The sequence below is a fragment of the Dicentrarchus labrax genome, unplaced genomic scaffold (genome assembly GCF_905237075.1).
Source record: "Dicentrarchus labrax unplaced genomic scaffold, dlabrax2021, whole genome shotgun sequence".
Lineage (NCBI taxonomy): Eukaryota > Metazoa > Chordata > Actinopteri > Moronidae > Dicentrarchus > Dicentrarchus labrax.
In genome coordinates this window covers 7273767-7287905 of record NW_026136716.1, presented here as the reverse complement: position 1 = coordinate 7287905, position 14139 = coordinate 7273767, and the positions used below count along the sequence as shown (strand labels likewise).

The window sequence follows — 14139 nt, the reverse complement described above, 5'->3', positions numbered from 1 at the left end:
TTACTAAAATAAAAGCGGTTGCATCACATAAGTCTCCACTAAATAGTTGCACATGGCCTGGAGGTGGTATAAATCATAAAATGTCACAGAATTATTCTCACTGAGAATAATTTTTCATTAATTGCAGCCATTTTGTGACTAATCCAGTAGAGACCTAATTTATTGATATGATACTTCAATATCGGTCTAGCTTACAATGATGTGCTATGAAGTGGATCATGCCAGCTAGAAAGCTAATGCGCAAGGTGATGGAACAATATCTTTGATCGTTGATTGGCCACTTCTCTTAGTTATGATTTACGTCCTAACTAGTTAAATTATGCCCAGAGTCATCCAGTGTCGACTTTACATCGTAATTTAGGAGAGAACTTACACATAGCTGGTGCAACCCAGTCCAGGGGTGTAGTAGTAAATACAGAGGTACCTTATTTCCCCACATTGATTGATACAGCTGATCTTAAAATAAACTTTGGTTTACCCTTCTCTTAACATCTTCTTTCTGTAGCTATTGGCTGCAGCAAAACCCACATAAGCTTTAATTTCATGGACCTTTATGACGTGACACCGCTCTGTGTATTTTACATCTGTTATGAGCTGTAAGTGGTTTGGCAGCAGAGGAAACATAGACTTTTACTGCGCTGCTACACATGTGCAGGCTGAAGCACTGGAGCACATGCACGTGAACACTAACACACACACGGACATTACATTATTGTACAGTATTTATTACTCACAGTTAGGAAAATTTGGGAAGTGAAAGAAGGGAAGACGACTGTCAAAAGAGAAATGAAAGCTAAGCGGGAGGGGTTTGATGATAGGGGAGAGAAAAGGAAAGAAAGGGGAAGAGAGAGAAAAAGAGTGGCTTAATAACGGTTTCCTGTTGCTATTTTCATTTTTAGAGGGATCAGAAAAACACAGAAAGCAGGAAGCACTGAGAGCCACCTCTGTTTCTGTTTCCATCAGTCTGCAACTGCACTGTGTTGGTCTTTTTCTCAGTCTCTTACCACTACTCTACATTTTCTGTTTGTTTTACGTCCCCGCTCCCTGCCAGTTTAAAGAATCGATGATTTTCTGTTGCAAATCATGTTTGTGGAAACGAGATGGTTTGCACTCATTTGCACTCTTAAGCTGATAGATAGGGGATCATTTGTACTATTATTAGAAACAGTATGTACTTACATTTCCATGAACAAAACTGTGTTTGTGTCAAAGTGATGTTAATCTTAGTTTATGATGCTCAGTGGATTAAGCTGCAGTTTCTCTAATGGCCACTAGAGGATGGCTCAAGTGACTTTGCTTGAGGCCCTTTATCTTAAGTGTTTATATTTTATTTTTCATATATCACTTATCATATACAATGTAAATATGAATTGTGTGGTATTGTTGATATTATGGTTATTTTTCATTTGGTAGCCTTTAACATATTTTGATGTCTATCTTGGATTTATTACTATAAAAAAAGGGATGTTACTTCATCTACTTTATTTTTAGGTCTACTTTACATACAACAAATACATAGTTGCCGTGATGGAAGAAGTATTCCCATCTTTTAGTTCAAGGTCCAGTGTGTAGGATTTAGTGGGTTCTAGTGGTGTAGTTGCAGATTACAACCTGCTCGCCTCCAACTCCACATTCGGCCACATGGCGGCCTCGGTAGCAGAGGACACGGGGCGTCTGTAGATAAAAATGGCTCATTCTAAGGTAACAGGTATTTTCAGGTGATTATACACAATTGAAAACATACCTATGAATATATTTTGAAGGCATGTGTGAGTGATTGTGACTTTGCAGTGATATGTACGTTGAACTTATAACCACATGATTTGGCTCGCTTACTGTACATCACACCTCGGATGGACAACAGATCCAATGATGGACCACAATGGAAAGTAAATCAGAAACCTGAATACAGAATCAAATTCTGACAGTTATGCATTTGCTTCTAATTTTTTTTTTCTCACAGTAGCACTTCCTGCCAGCTGACTCTCATTTCCTCCTTAAAGCATAACTTGCTTCCTCACTTACAGACCAACACACACATGCAAATGTGTACGTAAAAAGAAACAAGTGCGTAAACACACACATACAACGTCACTTCATCTGAAGGCGGAAGAGGAACAGATACTGTCTTTTGGTGCCACATACACATGTCCACGGCAACCACAACACACACTCTCACAGGTATACACACACACGCACACACACACACAGACCACAATGGATTGCACTCAAACCACAAAGAGGAACAATGAGGTTTGGTGCAAGCTACACAAGATTAGCAAACACACACACACACACACACACACACACACACACACACACAGAATGAAACGAGTTGATGCAAGAGAATAGCAAAACTGTGTGTTCTGAGTTTTGTGAAGCCAGCATCTAGTGGCCATTGATGGAACTGCACTTTAAAGCAATACTTCAACATTGTGGGAAACATGCTGATTCTCTCTCTGATCAAGCGTTAGATGAGATCTCAACACCACTGGCATGGCTGTCAATTAAATATGAAGCTACAGTCAGGAGATAATTAGCCTAGCTTAGCATAAAGACTGGAAACAGGGGGAAACAGCTAGCCTGGCTCTGTCCAGTGGTAAAAACATCAACCTACTAGCACCAGCATATTTTGTTTATGTTTAGTCTGTAAAATAACTCCAGGGAGTCACGGACCACTAGGCCAAGAAATAGCCATAGCCCTTGTTGTTTTATTAGTGAGCTTTACAGGTGCTGGTAGGCAGATGTTTTTAACCTCTGGACAGAGCCAGGCTAGCTGTTTCCCCCTTTTTCAGGTCTTTATACTAAGCTAAAGCTAATCTCTCTCTCTCTGTATCATGTTTCTGAAAATGTTGAACTACTGCTTTAAGTCACTTTCAACACTGTCAGCATGGATGATAATTGTGAAGTGATGTTTATAATTTAGCTGCTGCAGGTACATTTCAGGATCTGGGTTATTTTGGATGCTATAACAAAATAAAATATATATTTCTTATTTTTTATTTTAAGAAGTCCTACCAGCCTAAATTAGGAAATGTGGCTGCATCCTAAAAAGGCAATACGTTCTGACTGCTCGAGGGACTGTTGAATCATTTGCTAACATTAATTAAATTATACAGCTGTGAGCAAGTGTTGCTTCCAGAGAAATGATGGCTGAAGTGGCTCAACAACTCCTGGTTACACACTGAGCAGCACAGCGTTTCTGGGAAAGCCTTAGTCCTCAAAATGAAGTCATGTTTCTCAAGAGAGGGCCAAGAGGGAAGTTTGTCATTTTAAGACAGAAAAAGATACTAATATGGATTTATGTTGGTAAAAAGGTTTAACTTTGGGAAATAACATTTGCAGTGCTGCATGACTCAAAAAATTAAATGTTCCAGTGTCCACTATTGTGTAATTTACACTTCTTTGCAATCCCAGCCAATCCCAAATTGTACTGATTTTAAGCTGCTCTTTGACAGAAAGCTTGTAATATTATTTGTTAATCTTCAAACTTTTGTTCTGAGATATTCTCCTATTTGAATGAATCAGAATGCTTAAAACCCTGTGACAAGTGCAACTTGTCTGCCTCAAATTAAACTTGGTTCATGTAATAGTTGAATTTGGTTCAACTAGAAAAAACAACGTCACTTGATCAGCTCCATACCAACATATGAGCTGCACAGAATGCTGAATGCTGTTTCTTTCCTTTCTTGACTGAGGATGATAAGACGTTACTCAGTTTTGGGCTCTTACCAGCAGTTATCTGAGTGTGCGTGGGGCTGGAGAAGGTGGCAGAGTTGAGTGCTGCAGACTGGCGGGCGTTGGCGGAGGTTTGATGGTGGTGGTGGTGGTGGTGGTGGTGAGGAGGTGTCACCCTCATCGAGCTCCGTCTCAGATGTTCCAGCTCCGTTAGCCTCTCAGAGAAAGCCAGAGTGCCGGGTTTGACCTCATCCATCTTCTGACGATGACCTGGGAGAGAGAGAGAGAGAGAGAGAGAGAGAGAGAGAGAGAGAGAGAGAGAGAGAGAGATGATGTGTCATGATTCCCGGTGGTCACATTTAAATATACTGTTGTCTGGTGCCTTTCAGCAGCTTCAAAGTGTGCAACGCAAAGATATCTAGAGGTGATGTGTCAGAAGATTACTTCATGCTTGAAATCTGATTACATAATCCAGGGATTACAGTAACAGTTAAAACCCAACACTGGCTATAACAATGTTCCGACATTGTTAACACACTCTGTCTGCTATTGCATTCGGGAATCTGACGATGGGCGCCGCATAGGGGTCTGGCTGTCTCCCTGTGTGTGTGTGTGGTGGTCTGTCACGCTGTCTGTGGTGTTGGCTGCACTTCAAAGCACGGAGACTGAGCTCCAGTTACAGGCACTTCCTCCCAATGGGGGAAGTGTGCATGTGTGTGTATTTATACTGTGTGTGTGTGTGTGTGTGTGTGTGGGCAAGATAGAGACGAGTGATGGTTATTCACAGCTGAGCGGAGCTGGCAGGAGTCTTCCTCTCTTTCTGTCACCTCACTGACTCCTCGCTCAGTTCTGTTCAGTTATTCATATGTCATAGCCTATATTAGTGTTTATTAGCAAAACAAAATCTTTCTCTCTCTTCCTCTTGTTTTCATCTGCCACCAGAAATCCCCATGTTTCATCACACTGAGTGGGAGAGGAACTCAGTGTTGCATCAGGTTCCTTATTGACTCACTCGTCCGAGAGTTTGTCTGTAAGGATTAGAGGCATGTCTCCACAGAGTATCTAGTTGGTTTATTGACTTCCATATCACACAGTGACAAATATTTAATACAACTTTAAATGATCAAATAAAAACAAAACAAAACAATTGTGTCAGCTCATTGATAAAACTATTAAACAACCACCGTGTTCCAACTTTATGAGGCAAGCATGAAACATAAAAAGGGGCCTATAAATAGTGAATTAAGATCAAAATGTTACTGTCCCTCAATATACAACGCTGTCAGCAGACAATAATGTTGATATTGGATGATTCAAGATTACATCCCTTTGCAGCCAACATTTTTTACATTCTTGCTTTTCATATCTGCTCATGGTCACTATGGTATGCTTAAGGTCATGGAAGGATTGTGGTTATAGCAAATAAGCTTTGGTTAAGGTCTGATGAGGCAACAAAAACACTTGGTTATGGTTAGAGAAAGACTGTGGTTATGGTTAATACTACCATTACCTGGGTACTGGGTTCCTTTGAAAAGACCCAGGTTGGGATAAACATTTGAATACCTTGTATTGTTTGCTCCAATATAAGACATCAAAATACTGACTTCTAACTAGACTCCAGCAGTGTTCTTTGAACAACATCCATGTTAGATAAGGGTCACTGTACGAGGACCCATGAACAAGCAAATACAGACTTAGAGTGTATTCTAAAATTAGTCCAATTCTTTGGAAGTACAGAGAGTCATATGAGCTCATGGACTTGCTGTAAGTGAGAGCAACCCAGTATCCCTGCATGTTCAGTGTCAGTGGAAGAAGCAGTGTGTTCAATTAACGTTCGTTCATAGTTTATTTGCAGAATCATCTGCAAAACCTTGTTCTTGTCTGGAAGTAGGGTTTCCCCAAAGAGTGGCATACTAAGATGCTTCACTTTTTTATTTATTTAAAGGTCCAGTGTGTAACATTTAGGAAGCTCTATTGGCAGATATGGAATATAATATTCCTAACCCTAACTCCAGATGTTAATATCTGTGGAGGAATTAAAATGTCAACATTTGTGTGTCAGTGTCACTCACGTCGTGGCTCCCTAGGACCGTCCACTGTGATTTTAATGGCTCTCTGGTACGTGGCCACCTGAGGAGGGTTGGTGAACACTGTGATGGTCAGAGTAAAACTCTTTCCTGTGAGAGAAAAGGAGAGGAAAAGTGGGAGAAAAAGAATATGAGAGAATAGATGAATAGAAGAAGAGAGAAATAAAAGAGAAAAGGAAGGGGAGGAAAAAAGTGAAGTGTTAATTAATATTAGTTTTTCCAGCACTCTCCTTTCCATCTTGCCTCTACTTCTCTCCCCCCTCCCTCCTGTTCTCCCCAAATATCCTCTTGGTCTGCTTAATGCATTAAGTAATGTAAGTCATGGACCCCCAGACAGGAATAAACCAGACGCCATACACCCACACACCCACACACACACACACTCTCTCTCTCTCTCTCTCTCTCTCATACACACAGAAAAAACGTCAAGATGTAGAAAGAGAAAGACTGTGATAAACTACTCCATTCAATAGTCTTGCGATGACGGTTGATGGCCGACGGTCTGTGTATATTTGTATAATTGTGTCACTGTTGCTGTGTTTTTATGTCACAGGTCAAACTCTATGAAATGTAAAACATTGGAGGTCGATTATGCTGAGGTTTTTAAGGTAGAAGCTTAGTGATACTTCTCACATGGTTAGTTGCAGGTCCATTGTACCTGGCCAGCATACAGCTAACACGCTAACAAGCCAGGAATGTGTTACCGTGAGCCGTTTAATTCAATAAAAAGGTATTAAAGATATTGGAGATGGGAAAAGAAGCTGTCCAAGCTAACGATCTTGCTGCCTGTTAATTTCAGGGTTTTTTTTCATTCTGGTGAAAACTGATATTGAACGGTGCCACGAAACACTGTTTGTGTGACATCTGAATGGTGAGGTATGCAAAATACGAGTGCAGTATTCTTTCTTCTTTTAGCGAATCAGAGCCTTTTATCTGTCACTCGCTTTATTAGTACTGTTGCTGTGGTTACTTGCGGCCTAAAACTGTCTGAGCACTGATTTAGAAAAGAGAATAAAGTGTCGACCATAACTATGATTCCCAATTTACAATTTTAAGGGACACTTGCCAGCCAATCAGAAAGCAGAGTTTAATTTGACCATGGTATAATCCAAAAATATCAACCATAAAAAACTTGTATCAGTTTAACCCCGGTTATATCTGAGAACAAATATATGTTCACTGCACCAAGTGTCTGTACTATACATTTATAGGACTGTTCGTGTGTGTGTGCCTGTTGGGGGGTCACTGCCAGCCTCAGATTTGTGAGCAGAAATCACTCAACAACAGTATGCTTGCTGCAAACACACACACACACACTCACACTCACACACGTGCAGACCACCGCTGTTGTTGTGTGCCAGTGCCGGAGTAAAGTTACCACATGCAGACAGTCTGATGCCACACAAACAGCAGACACATGTGGGTAATGCCAGGTGTTACTCTCACTTCTCTCACTCCCTGTGTGTCTCCTTTCTCTCTCTCTCTCTCTCTCTGAACATTTACCTTATTGCCAAGATATTTGTATGACTTACGTACAAAGGATACTGAAGTTTTATTAAATTTTTAAATTTTAAATTTAATTTTAATAATGTCAGCTGACAAAGTACAACTGGAAAAACCTGTTACAACATTTCAGCTTTGAAGGAACAAAATCTAATTTCAGTCAGTACAGTCGACTGACTAAAGCCTCAGTAAGTGATCGGTCTACAGCTCTGTCCCACACAAACATCAGAGTCCACATGATTTGCATTCAAATACAGACAGTGCACATGTTATTAGGGTTGCAAAATTCCGGGAATTTTCAAAGTTGGAAACTTTCCATGGGAATAAACAGGAATTAATGGGAATAAACTGGATATTTTTAATATTGCTTGTTATAATACTGTTAGTCTATAACAGGGAACTTACATGTAGTTGAAAAGAAACATCTTGCAGGATAATCTTGCTTAAAACAACCTGATTTAATGCAGCTTCAGTTGAATGTCCTCCCTATATTCGTCAATGACATGCACACACGCAGTAATCAGCACAGGCTACTACATACTTGCCAACATTTATTTTTTAAAATATGGTAGTTTTTTTCTTTTTTTGGGGGGGGTGGGGTTAATACAAAACCCATTGCTATTAACCTATTTGGGTTAATTGTATTGTACGCATATAACCATAACCATAACCATAGCCATAGTAAATCAAAGGCAGCATGATAGCTACCATCATATGTTGAGATAAAGGTCAATGGTTTGGGCTACTACTTATGGTGCTATCCATTTGTTTCGTAAATCTCCCGCCCGAGTTACTCTGACGCGAGAACGTGATGTAATTGCCTGGCTTGTACCACTTATAGCGTTCCATTTGTCTTTGTGCATTACGAGTCGGAAAGAACATGGACACCACCAGTGCAGCAGCTATGTTGTTATTGTTTGTGGCTCTTCTAAACAAGCTCAATGTGAAATAATAATGGTTTTCTACAGACAACACTAACATTTCAAGTAATTCCGTTATTGCAAGTCTTACATTTCAATAATATTTTGCCATTTTCGCCTATTTCAATTTCAACAAGTGCTGTGGCGTTTGTCTCGAGCCACCAGGAGCCACCAGGGGCCACCAGGGGCCACCAGGGGCCTCCAGGGGCCACCAGGGGCAGTGGCAGGCTAGTGTTATTGTTAGCTACATTAGCCTATTTAGCAAACCAGCTCGAAAACAAAACTTTACATTGTATTGCACGAACAGCAACACCGTGCAATGCATAAACTGGTGACTGGACTAAAGCAGCAATGTAAACAAGTGTGTAAGAGCATTTAAAATCGACATTAAAACGACCAACGTAGTACAAATACATGGACTGTTACCAGCTGAGCTCCATTTGGAATACCATTGTTTCGGCAGTAAGCTAATAATCAAAGAGCTGACAGTAGTGGAGATACAATCCTTTCGCCACACAGAATATTGATACTGGACAGTTTTGTGATTTTCTTGTAAAGTTCAACTGAGTTAAGTATTCCTTATGCCTCATTCCATCCACTCTTGAACATTGGACAACTTTTGTATGGTTAAAGATAGGACAAAGCCAAATAAATAAATGGTTCAAACACTATAAGACAACATTAGGGAAGTTGAAAGAGGATGTTTTCCTTTTCAGTAACATATGTGTCAAAGCATCTCACCACACCCCTAGCTCTCTGTGAAAGAATAAACGTAAACACATCGCATTAAGCTGCATTGAGACTCACTGTAGCCCTGTGTGAAAAAAGCAACCCTTTAATTCATTTGAATGCCAGTCGCAGCAGGGGGAGCTCTGGCTAAACAACACAAGGTTGTTGGCCAATAAAAGATGTTTCTACTCTTTATCTCAAGATTGTAGTGACGGAAAATGGAAAAAAAAAACGCTGCCATGATTACTTTCCAGAGTTGTTAACCTCTTGCATCAAGCATAAATCTGACTTTCCACCTCTCTACATGAAGGACACACTACTTCCTGTACTGAACGTTAGTTGCAGGGCGTGGACTTAATCTCAGTATGAGAACAAATTCAAGGTACTGGGCTGTGGTAACACTTCCTGCTGAGTTTTACAACAATTCAACTTTAGAAACAGCTAAACTGAGGGATGATAAGCCTCTGTTGTTTTGCAATGCTGTTTACTTTGGCGCACAAGCCATGGATTCAAATCGCCATATGGGCCATGTGTTGTTGCAGCATTGAAATGAAGTGTGTAAACCACACCTAACTGGCACAGATTGGCACTGTGCCATAGTGATGGCCACTAGAGGGTGTGTTATCACCTAAAACCTCACCCCTCTCTCTTTTCTCTGTCCTTCTCCCAGTGGTACGCGCATACAAACAGCATACCTATTGTATACTGTATACTCTGCTCTATACACAGTGTATTCAGTGTATACGTTACTGTATATAAACAAATAAATTGTGTAGTATAAATTGTATACAGTACAGAGGAACGTGGAGTGTGTTTTTGTGCAGGTTGTTTACAGAGAGAGAGTTTACAGTAAGAGATTTGGGCTGATAGGGAAAGACAGGAAGAAGGAGAGAACAGCTGAGGTCTTTGTGTCTGTTGTGTCTATCAGCCAGCCGGTGGCATCTCACACACACACACACACACACACACACACACACACACACACACACAAGATTACTAAATCACAAAGGCGTTGTGTGTGTGTCTTGACAACAGGGTTTTCCGGGACTTTCTCTAATCACCCCTATGTCTCGCTCGCTCTCTGTAGATAAGACAAGATTTCACACATGAGGTGAGCTCTGTGTGTGTGTGTGTGTGTGTGTGTGTGTGTGTGTGTGTGTGTGTGTGTGTGTGTGTGTGTGTGGCGTCCTGTCAAGGCTTGCTGAGCTGGGGTCGCTCAGTTTTTCCTCACAATAAGCCGGTCGGACCGAATCTCTTATTTAGACCGTTTTCAACAGAGCAATGTGTGTGTGTTCCTGGAATAACAAGGTGGTTGTTTGTGTTTGTGTGTGCGTGTTCACACAGAGTCACATATTGTGAAAGAGAAAAATGACGGTCCTGTTTAAAAGAGGAACTAAAAGAGAGACTGGTTGCACATGTGCGCACACACAAACACAGACACACAGTTTATAGTGGTAGTAGGCTGAACCAGCATATGAAACAAACACACAAGACATGATGGATATTGCATCATCTGTTGACAGAATTTCTTTTTTTGCCACTTATTTTACGTCCTCACTACCAGTAAACACACGATTCACTCATTCTCAGTTACAATTTTTTTCTGTTTCTGTAGTTTGTATTTGATTGATGCTGCAGATCTGTTTGCAACATGCAATGTCATGTTCTGATACAACATGACATTTCCCTTATGCTCAATTTGACATGTTCCACTATAGTCAAAATAAACTCTATACTTTAAGCAATCACTTGTCCCAGGTGAACAGTAACTCCTAATTACGACATTTTATGATCTCAAAGTCATCTGACATAATAAACAAACACAGGTTTAATGGTAATTGATGTTCTGTTTTGTTATAGTGATGACAGCCTTCTTAACACAGCCCACGGCCTTGTCTGAGCCAGCTTTTGTACCCAGATTTACCAGGATTTCAGACTGGAACTCAGTACTGTGTCAAAAAACACAAAACCGTTCCCATGAGATGATGAAATGTGACCCAGGAAGGTTTGAGTAACAGATCCATGAGTTTGAAGTTAAAACTGTGGACAACGTGCATTTTATTATCGCCCACTCCAAGATCTTGTGGTAAACAGCAGAATCACTCAATGCACTACCTGTTTGTATATTTTGTCCTGATGTCTTTACAAGGCATCTTCAAAGAAACAAGCACTTGCCTAATTATAATTTGCCATAGCAGCTTGTTGCCAGATGCAACTTGCAGGGAAAGTTGGGCAAGGTTCAACTTTTTTGCTTTCATTGAAATGAATGAAGGGGCTGCAGTTTTCATGAACTGCTGTCACTCTGGAGACCGATTTATAAAAGCTCCACTGTAGAGTGTGAGAAATGCTGTCTTAGTGTGGACAGATAACAAAAAAAAAATATAGAGAAAAGGATGATGAATATCCGGTTTAGTTAGGATGTAGTCTCGGACAGTTTCACCAACCTGGAAACAATCGATAATTTTGTTATATCATTAACAACTTCCTGTGAAACCACTGTCGATGTTTTAAAACATTAGTCAGAAGAGAATTGAGCTTGGACGAATTAGTACTATTTAGAGTTTCCTCTTAAAACAACACTATTGTAAATGAGCTTCAGTAGACTGATTTCAGGTGTAGGACTTAATGAAACCATCAACAGTGCAACTTCAGTTTCTGACACTGTAAATCATCAGCTTCAAAGTGAAACAGATGAATTCACTCAGACATTTAAAAAGAGAAAAACAGCTACTGATATGCAAATCCACAGAGGAGCTCTACATTGTTGTAAACACTGTGCAAATACTGCACAAATCTAGAGTGTATCACTGTCTCTGCGTGTTGTAAGTCCTTCTGCAAAACAGGGAACACTGACTAATGATGACTAAGTCTGACAACTTCGACACTCACTCCTACCCCCAAACACACACACCCAAACACACACACACATGCACAGAAACCACTAGTCAAACCACTAAACCGCTCATTGCTGTCATTGGCTAAACTAACCACTTCCCACAAAGACAGTTAATGACATTTTAGAGGTTTTAGGTGAAGAAACTCTACTCGACATGTCGGTTGATGTGGCTTGCTATTGTTCAATACCCTAAACCCTCAAAGTATTCACAATTTCCTCCAGAAATCATGTTAGTCCTGAAACTATTTGGACTCAATCCCAACCACACGACCCTGCTGCCAGAAATTCTCCATGAGGTGCGAAATGTGGATTAATCCGCCTCTGAAAGTAGTCCCCAACAAAAGCATTCCTCCTGTTTGAGTAACATTTGATGAAAACTACAGTGACCAGCTGTTTGAGGGAATAACTGAGCCCGTTTTTTAAAAGGAAACTATTCATTTTAGTAGGAACCAATAAGCTTGGAGCTGATAGCCAGTGTTCAAATTACAGATGGCTACTGTGAAACAATAAAATTATGAACATGCCCCAGCCTCAAATGTTGGTCTTATGGGTAAACATAGCAAGATATATTTTCCAACAGCTACTCTAAATACAACAAAATATATATTTATACACAAGAAAAAGGCACCAATAAAAGAAAGGTTGCAATATTTTAGAGCTCCCTCTAAATTCCTCAAATTAAGCTTTCTATTTTGAACACTGCTGATAGCCACAGACGGGATAGGGAATTGTATGTAATTAGACTAAAATAGTACAAATTGTTTGTACCTTCAGGACAACAAAGTATCACTATTGGCCTGTCAAGTCCACAGTGGTCACTAAAAGTAATTTCTGCAATACCGGACACTAGCTGATCTATTTTAGGCCCACTAGTAGTGTGGCTCCAGGGATGGCAATGTTGGTCAGTCCACTACTTTGGTCCTAGCATGACTCTAGTCTTGTTAACACAACAGGAAATGACAGAAAGACCATAAACCATATATGTATATATATATAAATATATGATATGACATGTAAGAGTAAAGAATAAGTAAATATAAAGAATCTAAATATGAAAAAAATAAATCTAACAAAATCCTTCATTATCAAATATTCATTAGGTTACAAAAAAACAAAACAAGTAAAAAAAAACATGAATGTAAAAGTTGCAGTTAAAAATAGTTTGAAGGCATTTCAGTTTCCGTCCCCCACATAATCTCTCCATGTTACTGTAACATGATAATAGTGGGCCTTAGTAAGAGGAAACAGAGAATGAGAAAAGGGTGCAGGTATAATGAATCTATACATACAGATAGATACATGAATTAGTGTAGATTCCCTGCATTAAACATAGTGATCCAGCTTTCTATCAACATGTTTTCTAACTTAAAATACTCTTCAGATGGAGTGATGCTGAGAGAATGAACCCCATTGTGCTCTGTGCAGTTAAATTTGCATGAAAACAAATTTCTACTCCTCAACTTTCTTCATTTGAATTATACTGCAAATGAATTATCAATATACTCATTTTTCAACAGTTGAGTCTGTCTTATATTGACAGTTATTCCCATATTTCCATTCAGCTGGAGAGTACTTGTCATTTTTATGTGTGTGTGTGTCGGTGTATGAGCATAGTTTGTGTACACAGGTCTGGTGTTTTAAATAGATAAGTTGGGACATTTGCCTGCGACTGATTTGTGAACTGAACTGTGGTCTAGTGTGTCCGTTAAAGACGGGGGGACGGGGGGGGGAGGCAGAGCGACGTAGGCGTTCAATGGGGTGTTACGAGGAAGTTGTGTGAATACTGTTTTTATTCACATGTACTTCCCCTAATTTGTCCATGCTGCTCTGTATGCTTGGTCAAAGCTATTTTCACCTATTAAATTTCAACCAGTGTGAGATTTCAAAGGCTGATACTGTTTTCACTAGTATTTGATGCCACTATAGCTCATATTTATGCCATCATGGCAAAACTCTGCGTTTTTGTTTTCATCGTTTTTGTATTTGTGTGTTGTTGTGTGTGTACCTCTTCCACTGCGGCCAACAAAGCGCAGGTCGTTGAATCTGGCCACTTGGTTCTTGATGGCGGCTGTGGCATTTCGAAGCTCAGCTGAGTAGTTCTCATCGTTTCCCGCCATCACCGTCACCAGGGTCCCATCAGGAATGTCACCCAGGGCAACCACCTAGTGACATGACAGAGGAAAGGAAGAGAGAAGATAGGGGTTTGGATGAATGCTCATCAGTCTCTCCAAAAACAACTGATAAAATTGAAAATGCAAAGTGTGTACTGAGGCTGAACAATAAGCTCACATGCTGACTTCTCAGTGTTCTGGTGTCCTAAGCAAAC

The 14139-nt window shown here is 40.1% G+C and overlaps 1 protein-coding gene and 1 long non-coding RNA gene across 4 annotated transcripts in view; one reads left to right on the top strand and one right to left on the bottom strand.

The window, feature by feature from the left end:
- The window catches only part of LOC127378990 (uncharacterized), a 182107-nt gene that overhangs the window by 26033 nt on the left and 141935 nt on the right, over window positions 1-14139 (top strand). The window lies entirely within an intron of this gene.
- Window positions 1-14139, bottom strand: part of runx1 (RUNX family transcription factor 1) — a 56086-nt gene that overhangs the window by 4684 nt on the left and 37263 nt on the right. For all 3 annotated transcript variants that reach the window (XM_051428416.1, XM_051428415.1, XM_051428418.1), the window contains 3 exons: window positions 13819-13975; window positions 5751-5855; window positions 3733-3948 (listed from right to left, as the gene is read on the bottom strand). In XM_051428416.1, coding sequence (XP_051284376.1) covers window positions 3733-3948; window positions 5751-5855; window positions 13819-13975 — 478 coding nt within the window. The remainder of the gene's footprint in view (window positions 1-3732; window positions 3949-5750; window positions 5856-13818; window positions 13976-14139) is intronic.